The 12,100-nt window shown below is 42.8% G+C and overlaps 1 protein-coding gene across 3 annotated transcripts in view; it reads right to left on the bottom strand.

Annotated features, from left to right (window-relative positions):
• Positions 1–12,100, bottom strand: part of macrod1 (mono-ADP ribosylhydrolase 1) — a 70,255-nt gene that overhangs the window by 18,194 nt on the left and 39,961 nt on the right. For all 3 annotated transcript variants that reach the window (XM_010898335.3, XM_010898334.4, XM_010898333.4), the window contains exon 4: positions 10,204–10,233. In XM_010898335.3, the coding sequence (XP_010896637.2) occupies positions 10,204–10,233 (30 nt within the window). The remainder of the gene's footprint in view (positions 1–10,203; positions 10,234–12,100) is intronic.

Here is a 12,100-nt window from a genome sequence, read left to right as displayed (position 1 = left end):
GCTTAGGGCTCAAAGCAAATCAAATTGTACTTATAAGGAGTTACATGAACATTTAGTTTTTTTTCTGTTTGCATAGTTATAATGGTGCACTGGCATTTGTTATGTTTTACATCTTCCATTCCTTGGATTTGTTTTCATTTGTTTATTTGTAAGGTCTAACATTTTAATGGTGGAATATATTAGATCTTACCATTTTTGATTTGGTTATGCATAGTCAAGTCTGATCAGACAACGGAATCTCATTCTACTGCTAGGTGCTATCCAGCATAAATATAGCACATTGAATGAAACATCAACCAAGCCCGTTCTAGATGGAAAAGGAAATTTGACATGGACTTTTGAAACTTGTCTATGGAACTTCTGAGATCCCCAAGTTTTCAAGACTGATCTATTGTCTTCATTGTTGGGAGTTGACGGAACCAGACCCAGTGGATGAAAGTCAGATGGACTGTTGAACCACACTAATCGTTGTTTTGCAGTTATACTTTCAACAGATCAGGACATCACAACCCCCTTTTCTGATGATACATCACGTCACTGACTGGACACAGGCAACTGAGTGTGTGAGTACCAGCAACATGTTCAAGAAGGATTTCTACAACTACACTGGTTGAATCTGTTCCGAATCCTCCTGACCAATCACATGGCAGAACGATGCCAGGGTCAGATCACTTGGCTTCACATCCCATTTCCAGATGAATCATTGACAGCAAGATGAGAGGAGAGTCCTGAGGGACTCCACATACTACAGGTCAGAGTACCACGGGCCAGTTGACTGGAAAGGTCACATGGTCCCAACACAGTAGAAGACACTGTTGTGGTGTTAATCTTGAAGTAGTGAAGTTTTGGAAACTCACTACTCCACTACACACCTACACTGACTTGTTAGAACAACCAGGCAATTTGGTGGGTCCACATCACACTGACTGCAATAGCTGATATTGGAACTTTACATCACTGATGCAAGACAGAGAAGACTGAAGACTAGAACTACAGGACATTTGATGGGAATCCAGCTTAATTCTTAACAATCAATAGTTTTCCTAAATTGACAGATATTTTGATATCTTATGTATGTATGTATGTTCATTCCTCACAAGGCAGGTAGAGGACTACATATGATCACTACCCAAACATTGGTCATTGATACTTGTCTTTTTATGAAGCTGCATAATAGTCATAATTACAACAACTGTCCTGATATGTTTAATAGTGCCATATTCCTTTTCAAAAGGTAGAAACTGTCACTAGTACATTCATTGGAGTTGAGTGTTGTGTTACGTTCAGGATATGTTGGGTTGTTGGTATGATGTTGACGCATGACTCATGATATGGACAAGGGGGGGACTTTGATTGTTTAAAGGGTTTATTGTGAATGAATTATGCATTTCATTAATATGTCATGTTAGGTCTGTTTCTGTTGGACACGGGTTAGACTGATAGTAGCCTGGGACTTGATGTGTATGACAAAGATCGATCACAATGGTTATTGTGATTGCAGTACCATACAGTGCTATGTGCCAGGGCAAGCTGTGTCCATTGCATCTTATTTTCATTTCATTTCAGGAATAATAAAGCCTCATAGGCCAGATAATCCTTTTTATTATTTTTATTTATTGTTTTTTAACCAAAGTGTTTGGACCTTTTCAGTTCATTAGGAATTGGACTGTAATTTTATTTTTGCTATTTTTATCAACATGTAATTATTATATGTTAATCATTAATGTGTGAAGGGGGGACTGATAGATATTGGGCATGAAAAGTAGCTGAATTACACAATGTATGAGAGTATTAATGATCTCTGTACGAAGGACACTAAGTAGGAAATATGATGCCCCATTTCTGATGATTTCCACACATCCTGTCCATACCTCCTGATAGGAGTTTTCCATCTGACTGTCATAGACCCTATGAATAGACCCATGGACCGTAGGTTGTCACACACCATTGTGAGGAAACCTGTCTGTACCTGATGATATGCATGTATTTTAGTTCTATTCTCTTGTTAGAGGAGTGGTTCGTTATCTTGTGCTATATGAGGTACCGTATCACAAGCAGTTGGTATCTACTATTGAGGGGCCTCACACAACCTGATAAGCTGTGGAGCCAAGAAACTTAAGAAGGGACACTATTAGGCCATGTAAGGTTAGGATGTAGAATACACGTATGTGATTGGAAGACAGCCAGATATTGGTGGGGATGTGCTGGGACATAAATACTGTGTCCACTTTGTAATCATTGGAGAGAGAGAGAAATGAGAAACCGAAGGGAAACATCATAGACTCATGCTGAATAAAGATGGATCTCCCCTGACTTCTGGTTGCATTTATTTTGTTCATGGATCAAACTTGGACAGAATCTAACAGGAGGGAGAGAAAGGAACACAGACAGGAAAAGAGATTCATGATAAACAAAAGAAAAGTTCTTGACAGAATAGATGGAAGGATGTGAAGTTAATAGAAAGAGACAGAGCGATAAGGACAGTACAGTCTATGACAGTCACAGGGAAGGATATGGACGGTAGAGTCTAGTAGAATGACAATAACAGAGAAAGGGAAAGTAGAGTCTAGTAAAAGGATAGTCACAAAGACATAAGGACAATAGTCTAGTAGAAGGACTGTCACAAAGAAACAAAAACAATAGAGTCTAGTAGAAGAACGGTCACAAAGAGATAAGGACAATAGAGTCTAGTATAAGGACAGTGACAAAGTAATAAGATGAAGAGTCGTAGGAAAGTAAAAGAGGGATAAGGACAGTAGAGTCTAGTAGAAGGGCTTTCACAAAGAGATAAGGTCAGTAGAGCTCAGATAAGAGAATGGCGAGACAGAACTCAAGTAGAGGTAGAGAAGAAAAGAGACGAGGAAAGGAAATAACAACAAACAGTGAGAACTGGGGTGTGAGCAGAGCAGAACAGTGAGAGAGTTGGCTTTGGGGACCCGCCAGTACAGTGTTCCGTTGTTGGTGTCATCTGCAGACAACCTACCTTATCATTAAACACTGTCAGCTGCAGAAGCACCAGGTGATAATTGGCTTTATGCTTACCTGGCTGGGAAGCTGCACCTCTCAGCAAAATACACACAGGCCAAGACACACACACAAACTCACACACTAGTTGTACATATGGAATACTAAGTCGTAACAGATAACCTTGCCAAATGACCAGTGATAGGTCCAGAGCCTGTCTGTTAAACTAATGGGGCGGAACGCCAGCATATTGCCTTCCCACAATCCCCCAGCGAGTAGGCCAATCATTTATTTCAGCCTTGTTGCCGTGGCAACATTTAGGATGGTCTGGTAGTGGTGGAAACCCTACAGTCCAGGCTCTGGCCAAAGCAAAGAGAGCATTAGCATTTTACTGTCAACATGTATTTAAAAAAAAACTTTTTTCATATTTAATTTTAGCTGGAGGGTCAATTTCATTTTTATGACTGTGTGTATCTCAAGTCACATTATCTGTTTACAACAAGTGTAGACTAACTGTGTAAGTTATTATGTTCGAAAATACAGAGAGGAGTAAATAAAACGAAGTGCGTTAATGTGAGCATGAGTATGTATGTGTGTGCGTTTGTGTGTAAGCATGTAAGTGTTTGGGGGAATGATTCATTTCTCTGGCACACTGAGTGTAGCCTATATGGATACTGTATGCAGAGGACTGACAATTACGAAACATATTTTAAGCTGATCTGGTAGTCTCAAGTAAATAAGATATCTGAATTGAGTAAAAGATGCTTTATGATGTATGTGTAGGAGTTTTGATATGGATCTCATTCCACCCTATGAGACCCCCCCCACCACACACACACACACACACACACACACACACACACACACACACACACACGAACCCACACACATTCTACCTAATCTCTGCTACTCATTCTGCCTGCCTGCTGTTTGACACAGATGAATAGTGGAAGTGCACTAGGCCTATTGTCAATGTGATGTGGGCAGAACAAAGCTTTTCCCTTCCCTCTTCAAATCATAATCTATAAACTTCATCACCCACTGAGTTTTCGCTCACTGTCTTTACCTCCCTCTCACTCTGTCTTTCAAATGTTTCCTCTTGTTTGTCTCTCGCCTCTATCTCATACATTCTCCCTCTCTCTTTAGAGGCCTGACCAGAACACTGTCTGTACCTGCCTAATTAGCACCTAGCTTCACTCTGCCATAACAAACCTCAGAGGAGAGAGGGAGAAAGAGAGAGAAGGGGGAGACAGCAGGAGGGGGAGAAAGAGAGAGAAGATGGAGACAGAGGGAGAGGGAGAAAGACAGAGAGGGGCGAAGAAAGACCGGGGAAATGACTAAGAGAGATGAGTGGAGTAAGAGGGGGAGAGAAAGAAATTGCCAGTGGTAGTGAAAAAAGTCCTCTGTAGGCAAAGGATATCAACAGAGGATACACGATGAGAGAAGCTGAGTACGGAACCAGCTATCGGCTGGTATAATCCTCCTTAGAGAATGTGTTTCTTACGTTAATTTTGGCATTGCTTCTGAATATACCATCTTGATTTACGAATTTGTTTATTCAGCAGCCAGGGACCATTCTCAACAGAAGTATTGCACAAAATAAGCCCGGGCTACATATAAATAATTCCCATCTGTGGTCCCTTGTTCTATTTCACAGCACTTTGCTATCAGCTACTTTCCTCCGAGCAGGCAGAAACGTCAAGGAGGGTAGAGCTACCTGAGACATCGCCATGGAGACGCAGGAGTGGCCTGCCTGGGAGAGACTAAACACAGCTTGGTCTGCTGGGGGCTTAACGGGTACACACACAGGCTGCACACACGCTGGTTTTGTTACTCAAAATGACTTGGTGAGGTTCCACACATCAGCCGTATCGGGAGGCCAGAAGGAAAAATACAGGACACTGGGTAATACTGTAATCATGGGTGGGTGTGTGTCCGGGGGTCTGAGTGAGTGGGCATTAGCAGGAGAGATTTATCGCAGGTATCGATTAGCTCCACAGTCTCTCAACACCATGCACACGCACCGCGAAGCGTTGCACTGACTCAAGAACAGACTGTTTATATACACAGTGCTCTATAGCCATAAATGATATACTATTGACTTCTCACCTGCAACCACACTAAATATACCTACTGTAACGCTGGATGAAAAGCACTCACGTACACTCCCTCCCTCTCATACACCAAACAGAGAGAGAAAGAGGAGTAGACAAGAAATGTGTTCATCTCCAATTGTCAAATCTCCACAAATGGGATTGGTGGCACAAATCCCATATAAACCCTGCTAATTTCAGACATTTGTGGAATTTGTGCCACCGATGCTAAAACATGTGCGTGTCGTTTAATAATTTGGGAAAACTATCCATATAGATTTTCTCCTTGACATTGTTTTATGATGACACCGCTCATCATTTGAGACGTTCACAAATGGTTGAGTTGTTTGACAATTTCACCATTTTAAAAACCTTTCTAAAATAGATACATTTACAAAATTAAATAGAGTTCAATCTACAGAAGTACAACATGCTGAAGGCTTGCTGCATAGGTGACTCAAGTGCTTACTTATGTGTTGGTCTGCTGTTATAAAAAAGGTAAGTACTATTGGTATTGGTTTACGGCATGCATCTATGCAGATCACTTAAATTAACACAACTGAAATGTAATGAACAGTTTCTCTAAAACCTAGTAAAAGTCACCGGACAGCAACCACCGCCCAACTCCCTGAAGATCTCAGAGACCTCTACATTAGTATCTGCTGGAAAACCATTTTATGGTATTAAAACTGTTTCTTTGTTTTCTTAATGACCTGCCTCTGTCAGCATTTGGAAATTATTCTGCTAATTATTCTGTCAACAAGACTTGGCCTCTGCCTATCCTGCTCTTGGTGCCCTTTAATTTTGGCCCTGATAGAGGCATGGATTACCCCATCTAAACATTTCAAATCCAGATACTCTCCTATACCTGTGTTTTTCCATTATCCAAGACTGGTCTTGGTTGTGGTGGAACAGCGATCCTCGTTTCAACCCTCCCACTCAACATTCCATACAGTCAATGTCATTAGTCCATTCTGTCTGAACATTGTTGTCATATATCGTGCACCAGGATGAGCCTGACATCGTGATAAGCTGATTTCCTGACGATGGCTCACCGCTAAAATCACTGGGGGACTTCAACCTCTCGATGTCTGCCTCAGACTTGTTTATTTCCACCTCGTTCTTTCCACTACTTTCCTCTTTTGACCTCAACCAATCCCGGTCTCTTTCCACTCACAACGCAATGTGCTTGACCTAATCTTTACTACAATGAAAAATATACACACCTAACATGTAATGCTGGCTCCATGTTTCATAAGCTGAAAAAAAAAAAAGGGCAGACGTTTTTTCCGAATGTACAAAAAGCTAGCTTTTCCTACAAATTAGTAACTATTCTATTAGTTAGCATTTCTCCTTTGCCAAGATAATCCATCCAACTGACAGTTGCGGCATATCAAGGAGCCGATTCGAGAACATTATCATGACCAGGTACACCTTGAGCTGGGAACCATAAAAGGGCATTTTCTAAACATGCAGCTTTCTTACAACACAACCCCACCGGCGGTTCAGGTGGTGAGTCAGAAAGGGGCGTGCTGACTGTCCAATGGAGATAATGGGCGTGCTGACTGTCCAATGGAGATAATGGGCGTGCTGACTGTCCAATGGAGATAATGGGCGTGCTGACTGTCCAATGGAGATAATGGGCTTGCTGACTGTCCAATGGAGATAATGGGCTTGCTGACTGTCCAATGGAGATAATGGGCGTGCTGACTGTCCAATGGAGATAATGGGCGTGCTGACTGTCCAATGGAGACATTGGGCGTGCTGACTGTCCAATGGAGATAATGGGCGTGCGGACTGTCCAATGGAGATAATGGGCGTGCTGACTGTCCAATGGAGATAATGGGCGTGCTGACTGTCCAATGGAGACATTGGGCGTGCTGACTGTCCAATGGAGATAATGGGCGTGCGGACTGTCCAATGGAGATAATGGGCGTGCTGACTGTCCAATGGAGATAATGGGCGTGCTGACTGTCCAATGGAGATAATGGGCGTGCTGACTGTCCAATGGAGATAATGGGCGTGCTGACTGTCCAATGGAGATAATGGGCGTGCTGACTGTCCAATGGAGATAATGGGCGTGCTGACTGTCCAATGGAGATAATGGGCGTGCTGACTGTCCAATGGAGACATTGCCAGAGGATTTCAGTTTTATTTCTCATCCATAAACTGCCAGAAAGGGCATTTTTAGAGAACTTGCCAAACTGACTGCAGGTCGACATCATAACTTAATGCAGTGGGCTTAATGCTCCCCTTCAATGGCCACTGGCAGGCAGGAGAAGTGTGGACTCCCCAGATAGATCCTGGTTTCAATGTTACCGGACAGTAATTCAGTAAAATCTTTTTGAATTTTCATCCAGCGTAAATACTGTTTTGTGGACTAATCTCACGGCAGCCCTCCTCCAGGTTTCACATTATATTACTTTGACTCCTTTTCGCTTTTCTCCAACCCTATCCACTGAAACCATACCCAGATGTCATGCCCCATCACAATAGTTACTCTCTCCCCAACCACAATTTCCTCTTCTATCCTATAATCTCTCACATCTGCTAAATCCTTCCCCCTCCTGTCTACTGACTCAACCATGTTCTCCTCCCTCTCCACATCCAATGACTGTGACTGTCCTCTTTTGTCCCAGCCCGCTCCATGACTCGCTGTCAGCTTATGGCTGCAAGCAGCTGAACAAAACAGGAGGAAAACTAAACTTCTGGATGACCTATCATACATTCACTCCCTCCTCTCTACCTTTCTCTCCGCTGATTTAGCTGCAGACTTCCAATCGTTTTTTAGACGAGGAAACCCCGGGAAAATGACAGCTACTCCTCGTCCCTCAGATGAACATATCAACCACTTTAAAAAAGAACGTTGATGACATCCGCACCCCATTCTCTGAGTTCAGTAGTACTTCACACACCAAACTCATCCATGCGTTAAATCGATTTATCTGCTCTCTCCAGATTAAATCATGCAATTAGTGATATCCAGTTGCTCAACAACTGTCCCTCTAGTTTTCATTCCCTTCTGCCTTCTTCAGACCATCTCTGGGACCCACCACCATTCCTCACTTCCCTTATTAACTCATTCCTGACAAGCGGCAGCGTGCTCTCTAAAGTCAAGATGGCCAGAGATGCTCCCCTTCTCAAGAAACCAGCACTAGACACCTCTGATGTTAAAAGCTACAGCCTAACATCCCTTCTTCCTTCGAAAACACCTGAGCATATGGTCTCTGACAAACACTCCTGTTATCTCTCATATGGTCTCTGACAAACACTCCTGTTATCTCTCATATGGTCTCTGACAAACACTCCTGTTATCTCTCATATGGTCTCTGACAAACACTCCTGTTATCTCTCATATGGTCTCTGACAAACACTCCTGTTATCTCTCATATGGTCTCTGACAAACACTCCTATTATCTCTCATATGGTCTCTGACAAGCACTCCTATTATCTCTCATATGGTCTCTGACAAACACTCCTGTTATCTCTCATATGGTCTCTGACAAACACTCCTGTTATCTCTCATATGGTCTCTGACAAACACTCCTGTTATCTCTCATATGGTCTCTGACAAACACTCCTGTTATCTCTCATATGGTCTCTGACAAACACTCCTGTTATCTCTCATATGGTCTCTGACAAGCACTCCTATTATCTCTCATATGGTCTCTGACAAACACTCCTGTTATCTCTCATATGGTCTCTGACAAACACTCCTATTATCTCTCATATGGTCTCTGACAAGCACTCCTATTATCTCTCATATGGTCTCTGACAAACACTCCTGTTATCTCTCATATGGTCTCTGACAAACACTCCTGTTATCTCTCATATGGTCTCTGACAAACACTCCTGTTATCTCTCATATGGTCTCTGACAAACACTCCTGTTATCTCTCATATGGTCTCTGACAAACACTCCTGTTATCTCTCATATGGTCTCTGACAAGCACTCCTATTATCTCTCATATGGTCTCTGACAAACACTCCTGTTATCTCTCATATGGTCTCTGACAAACACTCCTGTTATCTCTCATATGGTCTCTGACAAACACTCCTGTTATCTCTCATATGGTCTCTGACAAACACTCCTGTTATCTCTCATATGGTCTCTGACAAACACTCTTGTTATCTCTCATATGGTCTCTGACAAACACTCCTGTTATCTCTCATATGGTCTCTGACAAACACTCCTGTTATCTCTCATATGGTCTCTGACAAGCACTCCTATTATCTCTCATATGGTCTCTGACAAACACTCCTGTTATCTCTCATATGGTCTCCGACAAACACTCCTGTTATCTCTCATATGGTCTCTGACAAACACTCTGCAAGAAAATTATTTCTGTGTGTCTGGTAGACATGTTAACTTGAACGTCGGACCCAAAACATCAAGATCAACAATAAGAACCCCCACAGGGCCAAGGCCTGTCAGCTCCATCCCCTCTCCATCACGGCTGAGAACTCCAAGGTGTACCCCTACTAGAACGCAGAACACATGGCATGACCCTACACAAGGTTGTTCTCAAAGCGGCGACGCGCTCCTGCAGGTTTAGGCTCTGCCATTTACATAGTGTACAACATTACCTGAAACAGGAAGCGGCGCGTGTACTAATCCATGACCTTGTCACCTTATGTCCGGACTACAGCCATCACAATCCTGGAAATTTACCCAGAATGCCGCAGCCGATGTGATGTTCAACCTTCTCAAGTTCTACCATGTCACCTTGCTCCTCCACACAATCCACAGGCTTCCAGTCACTGCTAAATCCACTACTATTGGGTATGGAGGAGCAAGGGGAATGGCTCATCCTTACCATTAGACAGTTCGCAGATCATGCATCCCTACCCAAGCACGTAATTCTACCACCTCTCGCCTTGCGGCAGCCCCACTGCTACATAAGGGCAGACCCTGCTCAGTTCAGTAGCACTAACTTTACCAAAAGGCCCTTCACCGGGTAAGGCATCCTTACAGCTACTCGGTTTAGTTATTTTACGATGAATGCACTTACTCTATGGGGTTTAGAACCCTTTTAAAGATTGGCTTTTTTTTTTTTTTTGTTACGTCTTCAGTGTGAAGAACCCCTAAATGTAGCATTTAATATTCCTTCCATTTTTACAGCATAGAGAAAGACAGAGTGACTCACCTCCTCCCCCACCCTGCAGGGTCTTGTTGGCTGAAAGATAAAACACACAGATGAGAAACATAATGAGAAAACATTCTTTATAATGCAAATATACCTTCTGGCTGGCAGGACTGTATATATTATTCAGATTAATTGAGAATAGACCTTCAAGGGTTTTTTCATAAATGTCCCAGAAATAAACAGCGGATTGGCCGCAGCCACGTATATACAGCTCTGGGATTGGTCCACTGCTCCGTCGCGTCGACATATGACATATGACCTCAGAGATATCGCAAGCGACATGATGAGCCTTCATCACTCTATTGATTTCCAGGGCCAGCCGGAATAAAATGCAGTTATTTTCGATTCCCGCCCTGCCGCCAGGAATCATGATCCTCCAATACTAAGTAACTTTTAACATGACAGGCTTGGTCGATACGAGTCCACGGCACCACACTAGCAGGCCATGGCAACACAGCCCACCGATTCACGGCGTAACTCTTCTAGACAGCTACAGAAACCATCCAGGAAGATACAGAGGAGAAGGGCTGAATGACCAGAGAAAAGGGTGGAGGTCCTCCATGAACCCTGTTCGGTTTCATGTTAGTTGAACCGTTTTATGTATGCAGCTTGATGGACTACGAAGGAAGTTTGTTCATCTTCGATATAGACCGATAGACCGAAATTGAGAGAAGGAAGCTAGACTTGCGACCACTTGGCAGCGGATTTACACAAGTGCTCTTTTTCCCACCAGTGGTGTGTTCCTACAGAACCGGCGTGTTGATGATAAAAAGCAGCGAGTGATATTTCCTGTGAAAAAAAAGTTTGTTTTGTTTTCACGTACTCAAAGAAAACCTAGCGTTCAATGTGTCATATATAATCATATAATCATATTTCCAATTCAACCAATAATTCTGTGACAAAAACTGTTTAAAAGAGAACATGAACACACCAGCGCCTTCAGTCTAGCCAACATCTGGCCGAGACCTTACCACTGGAAACCACTGTAGACTACCCTACATGATGAGATTATTATGGATAAAAGTGAGATTATTTGTATTTGTCAGACGGCAGCCACACATCAATCATCTGTCACCAGTACTTATTGGAAAGGAGCAGCAAGCTCATCTCTGTGCTCTTTCCCACCACTCTGTGTCACTGTTTATTTAATCTAGCAGGCTAAACTGCATTCTTAATGGGAAGACCAAAGAACAAAATCAGAGGGACTCCAAATTTACTTAACAACAGTAACGAAATTCTGCATGTAAATGCAGCTCAACCAACGTTTTTACAGAAACAAAAAGATCCCAAACGTACTCAATATCAACATAAATTATACTTTACAGAAACGTCCTGTTTTAATCCCACAACTATGGCTTTGTTTTTTCTGCACTCACAGTTAAAATTGTTGATGGAAATGTAGTTAGGGGAGTGTGTGTATGGTGAGAGAGAGGGACAGAGAGAAAGGGAGAGGCAGACCTCAATTTTTAGGGATGGATATTGGTGACAGACAGAACCCTTTCTCTCCAGGATCCTTCTATACAGCGATTGAATACTGAACGAAATAAAGATCATAGAGACAGAGAGATACAGAGAGATAGAGGTAAGCCACAGTTTTTGGGACAGAATCTCTCTCTAGGAGCCTCTATTCATATCGTCTCAGACAGGAGCGAGAGGCATCAGAATGGCAGCATCTGTCTGTCCCTCTGGGAGACAAAAGCATCAAAGCAGAGCCCAGCGCGCATACAGCCAAAAAATACTCATGTGCATGCACGACCACGTACTCACACAGACTTGCAGAGCACACACTTGGACACACGCATGTAGTTTTCTCACAAACACACACACACACACATACATGTGTGCAAAAACACGCACACACACACACACGGAGCGACAAGATTGAATGTTGAGGTAA

The sequence above is a fragment of the Esox lucius genome, chromosome 4 (genome assembly GCF_011004845.1).
Source record: "Esox lucius isolate fEsoLuc1 chromosome 4, fEsoLuc1.pri, whole genome shotgun sequence".
In the NCBI taxonomy this organism is placed as follows: Eukaryota; Metazoa; Chordata; class Actinopteri; order Esociformes; family Esocidae; genus Esox; species Esox lucius.
Note: the sequence above shows the minus strand (reverse complement) of the source record. Positions and strands in the feature narration are given on the sequence as shown.